Here is a 14,267-nt window from a genome sequence, read left to right as displayed (position 1 = left end):
GGCATCCAATTTAAATTGAGTAACCATGGATTTAGGCTGGCTGAAATTAAATGAATTGTGGTGGTGGTTCTTTTCCAAGATTGGAGTCTTTGATGTTATTGCAAGGTCTGGTTCTGATTTGTTCGAAGCAAGAAATGGTATTGCCAATTACTGCATCTCTCTCTCTCTCTCTTAGAATTACTCTTTGTGGTTCTATCTCGATTAGGCTCATGTAGTGACAATGTGGAAAAATGAAAATATAAATTGCTATGGCTTCAAATTATCGAAAAAAAAAAAGACTGGATCACAACAATCAATCTGGAAAGTGGGGCCACTAAGTCCAATATGGTCGGATGTTCAGTTTGGGCCTGGTCAACTCAGTGTAGATTGCAAGTTTCAACACAAGGAAAAAGAGACGATTAGGCTATGCTTGGTTTGAAGGAAAAGGTAGGGAAAGGAAGCAAAAGACAGGAAAACCTATACAAGGTTTGTAAAAATTTTCTTACCTTTCCCTACCTTTTTCTTCAAATGCTAGGAATTAGGAAATGTTGGAGAGAATCTCCCATTAAATGTTAAAAAGAAAATGTACTAGATGCTATGTTTCCCATGAAATTTACTGTCACCTTTTAGTTTAACTTTAAATTAGCAAAACAAGTTACAAGAGGCAAGATTTGAGCTATTCAATTGATCATCGAGTGATTATCGGGAAAAAAAGAACTCCTTCTATCCTCCAACTCTCCAAGCCCCATTATAATTGATTAAATGCATGCCAAGTGAATACTGTCAAAAAAAAAAACATTCAACCTCTATAAGCTTAAATTATTAAGAGAGATTCCTGAATAGGTTTTTATCCTGTGATACCAGAAATTAAAATCTATAGGGTTGAAGCAAAGTCAAGCAGAGGCCCATTCATACCTTGTACAAAAATTTATTAATTATAATAATAAAGACGACAAAGATGGAACACTACACCATTTGATCAAACAGTTTTGATACTATATAAAGAACCGTTCAAACTGAAGGATTCAACTGTTAGAGTGTTTTGTGGGAGACCGGATCTGCTCCTCACACAGGGTGCTTCACACGCACACTATACCATGCATTGGGAATATCTCCCATAATTATAAGTTATTATGCAGGGGAGATATTCCCAATGGACGGTAGATAGGCATGTGAAGCACCCCTGTGTGAGGAGCAGATCCCATTCTATTGATATCTGATGTGATAATTATTAGAGATGGAATCTGCTGCTCACAAATGGGCGTCTCACATATATATCCACCTTGGATTGAAAACATCTTCCATGAATAATAATTAATAAGTACTAAAGATGTTTCCAATAGGATGTGCATGTGAAAGACACCTGGTGTGAGGAGTAGATCCGGTCTCCAATTATTGACCCACCCGACGTCCCGACCCACTAACTCCAACATACATGATATGGGACTGGGAAGCCGGAAGGCTTAATTATTACCAGCGTTCTCCACGTGTCAGTAAGAGATCGGATCCGGGTTAGACAGTTCTCGAAACCCAAAGAAGAAAATGAAACAAAAAAGATTGGCATCTGTTCATTCGCTTTTCTGGGTGCAGCGAATCTCCTGGAAAAGAATGGTGTACGTATGTGTATCCACGAAACAACAGTTACTCAATTTATCGTAGGCTAGGAGGACAGAGGTGTCAAATAGGAACAACTGAGGAGGTAAGTTTAGTCACGTAGTCGATAGACAAACGGACCTCTTGTCCGGTCGATTTATATCAAGATGCCATCTCCTCTCCTCGTGACCCATAACTATTTGTTTCAACTTTCAATTCCATACAAGATACAACCGTGTTTGATGTTTCTGCCGAAAAAACAAAAACACCGTGTGGAGCAGAGGAGATCGAATCATCGAACTTGTTTGTTTGACCGACACCCTCCCCAGCCCACTAGCCCAGCAGGCCCCCAAACCCAAAGAGTGAAGACTGAAGAGTGAGATGAAAATGTCAGTTTGCGTGTCTGTGTAAGCAATATAAGAAGGTATAAAATATATATAAAATAATATGGATGTTAGTGTTTCTCGCCGTGCACAGGGAGAGGGGGTCAGACAGAGGAAGAGACAAAAGAGAGTTTGAGAAGAGACAGAAGAAAGAACCTTGTAGCTTGTCTCGTAAAATAAAGAGATTGATTCCTTTTCAAGTGATATTTCTAGATTATTAATTATTAATATAAATATGGAATCCTCAGTCCTCAGTCCTCACTCCTCAGAGGTGAGTCATATTTTTATTCTCTTTCTTTTTTTTTTTCCCTTTTAAATCGTTTTTTCTCCGTATCATCTCTGTGTTTCAAGATGTCCCTCCTCGAAAGTCTCGTTTGGATTTTTCTTTTCTTTGTTTTTTCCTTCTTTTACTACAAATTAATTCATCTTGTATTTATCTGCTTGTTTATTTCTCAGACTTGAAAAAGCAAATTGGCAGTGGTCATGTGAAGAGGGTAAGTGGGTTCACTTCACTACCCTCCACTGGATTTTAGAAATTAGAATAGAATCTTCTCGCCCTTTCACTCAGCTCAGCTGTGTAGGGTTGGTGGTGGTAGTAGTGAATGTGTGTTGTTCTGGTGGGGCTCTGTAAGATCTGTGAAGCATTGTCATTTCTGGCCTTCTGGGCCTTTGTCTCTCACTGCCTCTCTCACTGATCAGCTCTCAGAATTTCTCTCTCATCCATCCCATATTGACCAGATGGACAAATAGAAAGAGATTAGGGTTCAATTACGTTCTATACTATTACCGTATACCCTTGACCCACCTATTTAGGATAGGATGACACTAACCGCTTGATCAATAATCCATTTGGGTACGTAGTACTGTTGCATACGCGTTTTTCACTAGTGTATTCCAATTCATGGGGTCCCACTTCTTCTGCAAGGTTAGAGCCTTTTAATCTGAATTCAGAGGATGAACCATGATACCATGGGACATTATATTGATTGAGGATAAATTGAATAATCGATGGTCAAGATCTCAAGCTACGGTTTGATGTGAAGCCACGTACTAATTTATATACAAATATAGCATGTAGTAATGAAAATAGAGGGGATTTGTAACTTTGTACAGGATCCACAGCCACAAGATGAGGCATGTTGATTATGATCTTGGGGTGAAGTGGTGGTGAGAGTTAATATGTTATATATATATATATATATATATATATATATATGAAAACAACAAGGATCACGAGGATGTATAAACAAAACACATCAAGAAGACTGTCTCCTTGTCAGCCGCTGCAGCTCTCTCTGCATCATTGCAGTGGGGCAGGGTCAGGGTGGGGGTGGGGGGTGTGTGTGTGAACTCTCAAGGACGAACTAACTGTGAAAGAAGGTGGGAGAAGAAAATAGAAGGGGAGAAGAGTAAGGAAAAGAAGATTTAGAAGGTGCTTCCGGATCAGACCGGGAATTGGAACTTGGAGCTCACATGGCTAATACTATTTTTAGGGAAATTTTTTTATTAGTATCCTATACCCAGTCTCCGAATTTGAAAATATGATAATTTAGTATCCCAATTTTTAAAATATGACAATCTAATACCTGCTGTTAATTAGTTGTTAATTAAGTAGCATTTGAAAAAGAACATAAATGTCCTTCGAGTGTCATTTAATTTTTTTTATCAACCATCCAAATATCGACAAAATTAATAGTCTTAAATCATTGTATCTTCTATTCAAGAAAGTTGGGATCACATAATGCCCAATCAAACATGACCCTAATTTTCTTGAATGGAAAAGGCAAAATTTTGGGACTATTAATTTTTTGTCAACTTTTGGATGATTGATAAAGAAAATTAAATAACACTTGAAGATCATTTTTTGTCTTTTTCAAATGCCACTTAATGACTGATTAATAGCTAATTAACAGCATGTACTAGATTGTCACGTTTTAAAAATTTAAGTTTGGAGACCAAAGTGGCAATAGGCCCAAATTACAGGTACTAATGGGAAATTTTCCCCTTTTTTATTATTATTTGTTTCTTTTTCATGTTATGCTAATATATTCTCTGCCATTTATTTTTAAGAAATCCATCTAATTAAAACATTGCTTGTCACATGCAGATGTAACGTCTCTATCTCCCTCTTGCTATATATGTAATGTTTCTGCAATATAATAATTCTCCATTTCTTTCTGGAACTTTGTATTTATTGGTCCATCGTATATTAATTAAGTTTCTTGTTTTGTTTGAGAAGCTAAAGTACTGTATATTGGGGGGTAACGAGCTGGGTTATCAGGCTAGGCTAGAGTGATTTATTATCAAATGTGCACGAACCAAACAAAATACAGAAAAGAAAATTTAGGCGGATCAGAAAATTGTTTGTTGGGGAACAATAGCGATTCAAGCCTTCTCAGAAGTGTATATTGATAAGATCACTACACAATCCAAAGGTTGCTCATCTCTTGCACACTTTGGATTGCCGGAGAAAACTTCCATCGTCTAGAGAAGAAATCAGAACGGCCCGCTTAGAAAAACCTTTTCATATGGATCTAGTACAATTTACTTGTTTTTTTTAATCCTTCTAATAATTAGTAGCATAGACTTGAACGGAATAATCAGTATGGGTATCTTTGGGAAATAATTAGTGATAGATTTTCCTATTGTTCCGCACTTGTTCATCTCATGTCCCCACCACGTCCATGTCATTTTCCATACGGAGGAAAGGGAGCTAAATAAATATTCTATTTTCTTATATATGGAATAATTACAATAAGAAAAGGCTGCATTTTTCAGTTATATATGTGGAAACTTTTAGTTCCAATAATTCATTTCAATCACCTGATCAGCCAAAAGACCAATCAAACCGAGCGAAGTAGCCTACAGCTACAGGTGAGCCTGCCCTCCTTAGGAAAGAAAGCTAAACCCATGTAGTCAGCTAAGGTAGGAGCTGGAGAGAATATGTAGATATGAATATTATGATATTGAAGTTTGAAGTATGAAAGAAAAAATAATAATAATAATAGAAGAAGAAGAAGAAAAAGAAGAAGAGAAGGGATATCGTTTGGGCAGGCTTTAAATGTTATTCAATGTGTATCCTTTTATATATATATATAGATAGATAGACAGGTGTAATAATACAGAGAAAATAGAAAATGATGAATCTAATCCACGCCCATGAGGTCATGCCTCCCAAAGTCACCAACCCAAATATCTGATCTATTCATCTTCCATTTTGGCTCCTGATCGCACATGCCCATGCTATACAGTACAGTACAGACATACTGTATATATTATTTATTAAATATAGAATTAGAGAGTCAAAAAGGGTAATTATTCTACCGGTTAAATCGCAAACTGGTTTCAAGAATACAATTGATTCATTCACGTGTATGAATGAACACAAGAAATATATACGAAGACGAAGATCGGTTGGATTTCTTTTAGACAAGCTAGAAGGGATTAATGGAAGCATAAATGACTGAAAATAGACTGCTGCAAGCTTTTAAAACAATTGGATCATTAATCAACCTTATACTTCATAAGTTAAAACTTTTTAGGAGATTTATATTCATGCATGATTCAAATCCAAACTCGTTGTGCAACAGCTAAAAAATGAATCATTTCATTCGGCTATACAGTGTTGGAAACTCGGAGGACGAGAGAGAGGGAAGCAGTGAGTCACGGGTTTGTCTTGAAACTCCCCTCTTTTTCACAGTCCTAGTAGACAGGCAGACACATATTCTCGCATTACAAAATCGAGGAGAAAAACAACAGCCGTATAACCTATCTCCCCTTACCCTTCTTTACAGCATTATTTTATTTTTTCACTCCCACGCACCCTTACCCATCAATCAAACCCCACCACCACCAACTAGCTAGCTCACAATTTTTTCTTCCCTTACCTGAGTCTCTTTCTATCTCTCTGATCAGAGTACTATCACCATCTCTAGCTAGCTCTCTCGCTTGCTCCATCGCTCTATCTCAGTATCTTGTTGCAAACTAACCTTCCTTTCTCTTCTTTTACAGCTTTTTTTTTTTAATCTTTTCTTTCTACAAGCTAGCTAGCTTCTTAGACGACAAGTTTGGATCGGTTCTTCGCCCATGGCTCTTATGTTAGACAATTGTGAAGGCATCTTACTCTCATTAGACTCGCATAAGTCTGTACCAGCTCCCTTCCTCACCAAAACCTATCAACTCGTCGACGATCCCACCACTGATCACATCGTCTCTTGGGGTGAAGATGAAACAACCTTCGTCGTCTGGCGTCCTCCCGAGTTCGCTCGCGACCTCCTCCCCAACTATTTCAAGCACAACAACTTCTCTAGCTTCGTCCGCCAGCTCAATACCTACGTATGTTCCTCTCTCACTCTCTCTCTGAGCATTTTGTTGACTAATTTCCTGCTATTGGTTGGTTTGTATGATTTGATCTTTTGTGAAAATAGGGTTTCAGGAAGATTGTCCCAGACCGATGGGAGTTCGCCAACGAGTTCTTCAAAAAAGGAGAGAAACACTTGCTATGCGAGATCCATAGAAGAAAGACATCTCAACCCCAAGTTTCCATCAACCATCACCCGCATTCGCCGATCGGTGCTGCTGGTGCTATTGGTAGCCCTGGTTTCTTTCCATTTCCTGGCCGGGTTAGCATCTCTTCGTCCGATTCGGACGAACAAGCAAATTGGTGTGAATCATCGCCGCTTTCGTCTCCAAGAGGAGGAGCTTCTGTTTACGGTGGTGGTGGTTGCGTCAGCAGCTCGGTATCGGCCCTATCGGAAGATAACGAGAGGCTCCGAAGGAGCAACTCCATGCTAATGTCGGAACTCGCACACATGAAGAAGCTATACAATGATATTATCTACTTCGTGCAGAACCATGTAAGACCTGTTGCGCCCAGTAATTCTTATCCTTCTTCTCTTATCATCTGCAATCCTTCTCCTGGAACGCCCAACCAGCAAACATCTTCGATTGCCAACTCTCCCTCAACGGCGATAGTGCAAAAACCTTTTCACCAGTTACTTGGGTTTTACCAGTCATCCAGTCCAAAACAACCTTCCTATACCAAGGGTTCTTTCAACTCTTCTGCTCCATCAAACGCCTCTTCAACGATTCTCCAAGAACCCCACAACAACAGTAATAACAGTCGAACAAAGTTGTTTGGCGTGCCTCTTCATTCCAAAAAGAGATTGCACCCGGAACCCACATCTCCTCCCACGAGCATGGACACAAGCAAGGCTCGTTTAATGCTTTCCAATGATGACTTAGGGTTGAATCTGATGCCTCCTTCTCCGTGTTAAATCCTTTGTTCACATTCAACGGATTCAGCTACTGTTTCTTTCTTCTTTTTTTTTTTTTTCTATTCGCCCTTATCCTCTTGTTTGATTGTCTTGTTCTTCTCGTGGGCCTGATAGTCTTAACAGTTGAGTGAGTGTGTCATGGGTACTTTGTACAGAAGTTCATACGGTATTTTGTTGTTCCCCAGCCATGAATGCAGGTTGGTTTTGGTTAGAGTGAAAAAAAAAATGCAAGTTTATGTCATGCACATTATCTTATTTAGTATTTTTTCTTCAGAGTTTCTTAATTTGTTATCCTAGCTTCTCGTTATGATGCTTCAGTTACATGAATGTAGTAGTAGAAACTTGAAAGATTACCGATTAAACTACGAGGGAGAAAGAGAAGATAAAAAGATCTTCTTCAGTTTTCTCTAAGTTTCAGGCTGGCTCATTGCCTGCTCTCTCTCCAGTGATTTCTTTGCTTGATCTCATTAATGGTGAATACGTACACAAAATGGAAAGAAAAAAAAAACAAAAAAGAAAAGAAAAGAAAGAAGCTGACACCAAATGATAATTTTTGTCCTGAAAAATTAATCATCGTTCATTCCTTGTCATCATCATTATTATAACCATTGTTATTGTCAAAAAAGTATGTTAAGGGTGAAAAAAAAGGCTATCATGCTGGAAGTGATTATCTCCAATTCATTTCTCGTTTAGATAAACTGTCAGTTACGCAAAGCAAGCTGAGGAAGAGTCGGGGGGTCTTCAACGACACAAAAACATAAGGAAGACTGACCGAATAAGTCATGGGTTTGGGGTCATGACCTTCAGACCTTTCGCTAATTCTCCTGCTGAGCACAAAAACCTTTGACCTTTCCTCCTGTAGATATCTGATCAAATCCTTCAAACACCTTCTTTGGATCCCTGCAGCCTGCAGCTCCACTTCCTTTCACTTATTCCAAGCCTTCTTTCCTTTCAAACGAAATACAAAATTCAGAGAGTAAGTCATTGACTGTTAGATAAGCAAAACCACTTTGCCCCCAAAGACCAGTCTCTTTAATTTATGCCTTTGCTTGTCTCAATCCAGCACCCAATACAAGAAAAGTTTCATATAAAGTTTGACCGGGCCATTTTCGGTGCTCTAAATTGTTTGCCTGATTGTTCTCTATTTCTTTTTTCTTGTTAGGAGGACGGGAAGAATTATAAAAGGGAAAAGAAATTCTGTAAGGAAGCAAAAAGGGGCGGAGGGACAGGGATGGATGGCCTTAAAAAGAAAAGAGGGTAGATCTATAGAATCCCTTCCCATTTGGGAGTTGTTCCGACTTCCGACCCCTATTAGTATTTTTTTTTATTTTTTTTTTTTTGTGTGTGTGGTGGGGGGGGGGGACGGTAAAGGACACCTATTAGTAATATTATATGTGTTATGTTCCTGCAATCATTTCGTGCGATGCCTAGAAACCTAACCCTAGTTTGGCAGCTTCAATAATCGATACACAAGTTCCAATTTTGTCCTTTTACGGGTGGGATCGCACGTCGTTGAAGAATACACGTATGGTATGGGAGATGTCAGATGTCTACCTCGATCTGAGGAGCGGGCTTGGGCCTTGAGACACAGACGGTAAAGGTGCTTTAGGAAATGGTATGCCCATGAGTTTGCTTCCTGACCTTATTGGATTACTTTCCATACTTGAAATTTGGGAAAATAAAAAAGCATAAAAGAGGAAATGACTTTCGGTAGAGTAATGTATTACTGTGTTGCCACTTTGGACACTGTTCATCAGATTAGAAAAAGCAGATTTGGGTCGGATATCATATATGAATATTTTCTAATGCTAATGTTTTACTTATTTGAGAACATTCAATTTTCTAAAAGTTCAGTTATTACTTTTGTCTTTTTTTTTTTTTATTCAGCTCAGTTTGGAAGGAGTGAAAAAATTTGTATTTTGTATTACTGTAAATATTTCTACTCTTTCCAAACTGAGTCTTATAGTAAAATAACTTTATTTTTCATAAATTTTTAATTTATTTTGATGGAAATAACAAGAAAATTAAGGTTATTTATTTAAAAAAAATAGGAGAAAATATAATTCAAGCATTTCATCTAGGAAACTTGTTCCATCCGTTTAAAAAAATAAGTAAATAAGACACCCTCCAAAAGTAGACTTCATTTACCACAGTTGAGACTGATGACTAAGGCTTGTATCATACATAGAAGTTGGAGTAATGGGCATCATATATAGAACCCCTTTTACATCACTTTTAAGCTTCGATGATGAATGACTACACTCAACAATGTCATAAGGTTCCTTTTTATTCAAATTCCTGTTATAAATCTCATGCATCGCAAGGGTTATTTGTATCCCCACTACAAGAAAATGAACTTTTAGTAATTGACAAATCCGTTGCTAGAAGCCCCCAAAACCATTGTTAGAGACTTACTGCAATGGACTAGTAATAGACACAAAACGATGCCTCTTGTACCGTGGCAATAAGTTATTGCAACGGTTTTTATGAAACTGTTGCTAAAGATATCATTTAGCAACATATATAGTTCGTTGCAATAACATTATAAAACTGTTGCAAAAGCAGCCATAGCAAGTTTAGCAACGGACAAAACCGTGGCTAAAACATTATAAAAAAGAAAAATTGATGCTCTTATTGCCATAATTATTTTTTAAAACTGTAGCTAAATTATATGTATAACAACGGTTCATCATTAAAATAGTTGTGACATAATACATATAGCAATGGTTAATTATGAAAATTGTTGCTATATAATATCTATCGCAACAATTCTTCATGAAAACCATTGCTACATAATGCCTATCACAACAATTCATCAAAAAAACTATTGCTATATAATACTTATTGCAACGGTTCATCAAGAAAGTTGTTGCTACATAATATCTATCGCAACGGTTCATCATGTAAATTATTGCTACATAATACCTATTGCAACGATTCATCATGAAAATTGCCTATTGTAGTGGTTCATCATGGAAATTGTCGCTACATAATACCTATAACAATAGCCCATCATGAAAACCGTTGCTACATAATACTTTTAGTTTAGCAACAATTCATCATGACAATCGTTGCTGCATAATACATATAGCAATGATAAACCATGAAAATCATTGCTAAAACTCACTTCTAACAATAATTATCATATAAAACCATTGCTACAACAAACTTCTAAGAACGGTTATTATATAGAAGCATTCTTATATTACACCATTATTGTAACATGTCATAAAATAACTGATTGATTATCAAGCCATTGATATAACATAAGATAATTGTATAGTACTATACAGTAGTTAGAAGACAAACTACAAAAAGAGAATATTAGCTATGGGTTACCATAGTTGGAAGACAAACTATAGAAATAGATTGCATACAAACTATTACTAATTATTAACCTATGGAACTCTAACACATTTTAAAGTTCAAAATCGCCTAAAATAGAAAAACTTAGTTCAACATTTTTTATAGTACCACTTCAAATTTGTTCATCATCAGAAAATCTTCCATGGTGTTGAAATGTCTTTCTAAAGAATTTATGGCTTAAAAAAAAACTAGCAAGTAAAAAATACACATACCTTGGGAGTAAGGGGGAACATGGACTTTAATGTTAATTCCTGAAGAAAAGCATAGTATCAGAAAACCTAACGACAACATGAGGATATACTTAATCACAAGCATTACCCAGGCAATCTAGAATTTCCAATCTAACAGTAAATAATTAATGTGGAATATCTATCAGGAGACTCTACATCTAAATCTGATGAAACTATAGTTATATTAATGCTATGAAAAAAAATTGTCAGCAAAAACCCCATAATTGCATTTACAACTTGAGTTGATAATAATTCACCAAATTGCTCTATGCGTTGTAGATGGCCTAAAATAGCTCCACTATTGGAGGCAAAGAGTTTCACAATTGTTGGAAGCACCTATAAATAACAAGGATTAATTGATTTTTCCTACCCTAAGAACACATAAAATATCAAAATGAAATTAATGATAAGCATTAATTAAAAAGTAACCATAACATTGAATTCTTTAATTGAAAGCCATAAGCCCACTTTAAGGTAAGGGCTACAACTGAATCAAATTCTAAAGTACCTATGGAATTTCAATCATCAAATCATAAGTTGAAAACCCTTAATAAAAAGAAGACTGGGAAATGTAACACTCCGGAAACACATATCAACTCAATCAAGTTTGAAAGCTTACAGAAAAAGGTGTCCTTTTCAACTCAATCTTAGTCTAAAGTCTAAACTATTTGGGATCTCCGATTTTTTTTTGGTAGACAGCCATTTGAGGTCAGCTACATGCATCTTAATCCACCATTGTCTAGTATCAAGAGCCATGATTTATGTCAAACTCAACTTAACTAAGCATCATCCCAACTATACAGGTCCAAGTTGGCTACATTAATCTTGTTCAACAACACCACTCTATTCAGCATCATATCCCTTGTTAGACAATGGACCCTCAAATCATTTCACACTACTTCAATCCCTATCCTTTTTAGCCTACCTTGTTTCATCTAGACCCTTCAACTTACAACAAATCACTTCTCATCGGTACTATGTCTTCTCAGCATGTAAATGGACCATCCTATTCTAATTTCCCTCATGTGTGTGTATCTATATATATATTAAACATTAAATTGAACAGATGGCTATTTAAACTCAATCACGCATCACTCCTAGTATGTGTGTGTGTCCACTTGATGAACATCTCTCAAACTACGTGTTACATTAGGTTACAAGTTCAGTCAATTGTCGATTCTCTAGTTAGGAATGGGGTTCAAACAAATGTGCTTACTCGTGTGAGGTAAACATTTCTTGCATAGTTAGCAAGGGTATGGGGGTGGGCTGTCACACAGTTAAGAGTTTGCACCTATGGACCTACTCTAAAACATAATTGTATATTTTCTTAACCCATATAACTAATAAAGTTCCATGTTTCTAATAATAAATATTTACTTGATAAAAGCTCTTATCTTTTCATCTTCCTCCTCCTCCTCTGTTTGCTTCTTCTGTTCACACTAATCAAGCATATAGACATGGTATTAAGTAGAAATAAGGGCATTTTCTGGTTGATGGCTAACAGAATGGTTATTTATTAACATCACTAGCTAGCTAGCTATACCATTAGATGATAAAAATAGGTTGTAAGTATAGTCTCCGATGAACACATAGACCTAAGAATCAAGCTCCCTACATAGAATGGTGGTTTGCTCTTCAAAGTTGAGCAGAAAATAGTTGAATGATTTCATTTCCTCTTGCATAGGAAAACAGTAGAGTTCAAGCAAGTGCTTTAATTAAAAGGTGTAGTAGTGACAATGCAACACCTTGTCTAAAATATCTCAGCCATTGTAGCTTATCAAGGAAGCACCAAAAAAAAAAAAAAACTATTTTTTATAATATGTATCTTTTGCTAACTATGACCTAGATAAAGCTTGGGTTATTGTGTAAAGTACAAAAAAATAGCCTTATACTGAAATCATGATGATCTAAATCCTTATCTAATCCAAATTAACATGAGAAAATTTATATATCCAAATTCGGATCCCACTAAGATTCAATCATGGGGATCCACATCCAAGAGTCAACATGTATCAAATCAATAGATCAAATATGGTTTAATTTGATTATTATTATTATTATTATTATTATTATTATTATTATTATTTTCCTTTTGAAAATTAATTTAATATGGATCAAATGAATGAATATACTTTGGACTATGATGTTCAGGATCCAAACATAGCAAATCGAAGAAAAATGTTAAACATATAAAATTATATATCCTTGTTTTAAATGGAACTCAAAAACACATTTAAAATTTCAAAATCACTTAAAGCATATGTGAAGAAAATCATATCGAAATTTAGACATCAATTCCATATCCATAATTTATACTTCAGACCCTACTGACAACCATAATTATAGGTTTTTCTATATTGCCGAACTTCACTATAATATCCAATAGGAGACACAAGAGTTTTGAACCAAATAAGTACAAATAAAGAGTTATTTAGCAACTAGAATCCATAACAATTCAATGATTATAATACAAATTACCTTATGATTTTTAGATCCATATGATGCCTTGAAGTCTTAAATTTTGTGGTGAGTCATTTACCACCAATTTTCATCATTTTGCGAAGAACAGAATATGCTAACCACTTATCCCCTAAGGCGATTCATAGCAAAGAAAGGTCCATGGTCGTCCTACAATATAATTATGTCTATCTATATCATCTAAGAAAATCAAGAGACTTGGCATTTTCCCCTTCTCCCTTCAGCTCTCCATGTAAACTGTCCACTGAATCTTCAATGAATAATCAGTCAATTAGCTTATAGGCTTCCAATGCCTTGGAATTCATGAACGCTAAAAAGCCAAATGAATAAAATATCTGAAGATACCAATAAAGTATCTTTGTCCTTACCCAAGTCCCCTTGTAATGTGTAATATCTAATGCAAAAAAAAATATCAATACAATATTATTCATCCCTACTTTACAAAACCAATCTAAAATAAAAGTACACAAAAGATAAGAACAAAAGGAGTGCCATTAAAACGCAAAACTATCGACATTAATCATTGACAAGAGTAAAATAATATATAATTAGATAATAGGAAGGAGGGTTTTGCATTTTCATGTGTGAGGAGGGTTTGGATTCTCAAAATCCAACCCATTACAAGTTTTGGGATGGGTACGTGATGTGAGGTTTAAGGAGGCAAAGTAGGGTCTAGAATTTACAAAACCCTCCCCGAACCCATCCCATTTCCATCCATACTCACAATCTCCTTCAACAATATGGGTCAAATTGTTACTAGCTTTGAATGTCACCAAGAATACCAAACCCTAGTTGTCTAGCTAGTCGGTTAGACAGATTTTCCAACTCAATATGTGAACAATACTCTTAGTCCTATTATATTCCAAATGTCATTATACCATTTATTATAGTTAGGGGTGGCAACGAGCCGAGCTTTTCACGAGTTGTTCGAGCCCAATTCAGTGGCTTGATTACTAAACGAG

General features: G+C 36.1%; 1 protein-coding gene across 2 annotated transcripts; it reads left to right on the top strand.

The window, feature by feature from the left end:
- The first annotated feature begins 5,512 nt into the window (after positions 1 to 5,512).
- LOC148877175 (heat stress transcription factor B-4-like) lies at positions 5,513 to 7,515 on the top strand. Of its 2 annotated transcripts, none has more exons than XM_088982300.1 (2): positions 5,513 to 6,290; positions 6,383 to 7,515. In XM_088982300.1, exons 1-2 carry the CDS (start codon positions 6,042 to 6,044, stop codon positions 7,229 to 7,231), a joined length of 1,098 nt encoding a protein of 365 aa, XP_088838426.1. In that variant the 5' UTR covers positions 5,513 to 6,041; the 3' UTR covers positions 7,232 to 7,515. The 2 variants fall into 2 exon arrangements, with proteins under 2 accessions (XP_088838426.1, XP_088838432.1); XM_088982306.1 differs by having other exon boundaries at positions 5,606 to 6,290; positions 6,391 to 7,515.
- The last annotated feature ends 6,752 nt before the right edge of the window (positions 7,516 to 14,267 follow it).

The sequence above is a fragment of the Nelumbo lutea genome, chromosome 1 (genome assembly GCF_056320005.1).
Source record: "Nelumbo lutea isolate HS-2025 chromosome 1, American lotus-T2T, whole genome shotgun sequence".
Taxonomy (NCBI): Eukaryota; Viridiplantae; Streptophyta; class Magnoliopsida; order Proteales; family Nelumbonaceae; genus Nelumbo; species Nelumbo lutea.
Note: the sequence above shows the minus strand (reverse complement) of the source record. Positions and strands in the feature narration are given on the sequence as shown.

What these genes read in the sequence shown, in the direction of transcription:
- LOC148877175 (XM_088982300.1), top strand. Translation starts at nt 6,042, where the DNA reads ATGGCTCTTATGTTAGACAATTGTGAAGGCATCTTACTCTCATTAGAC. An exon ending in TCCGCCAGCTCAATACCTAC is followed by an intron (nt 6,291 to 6,382) that starts GTATGTTCCTCT and finishes TTGTGAAAATAG; the next exon opens with GGTTTCAGGAAGATTGTCCC.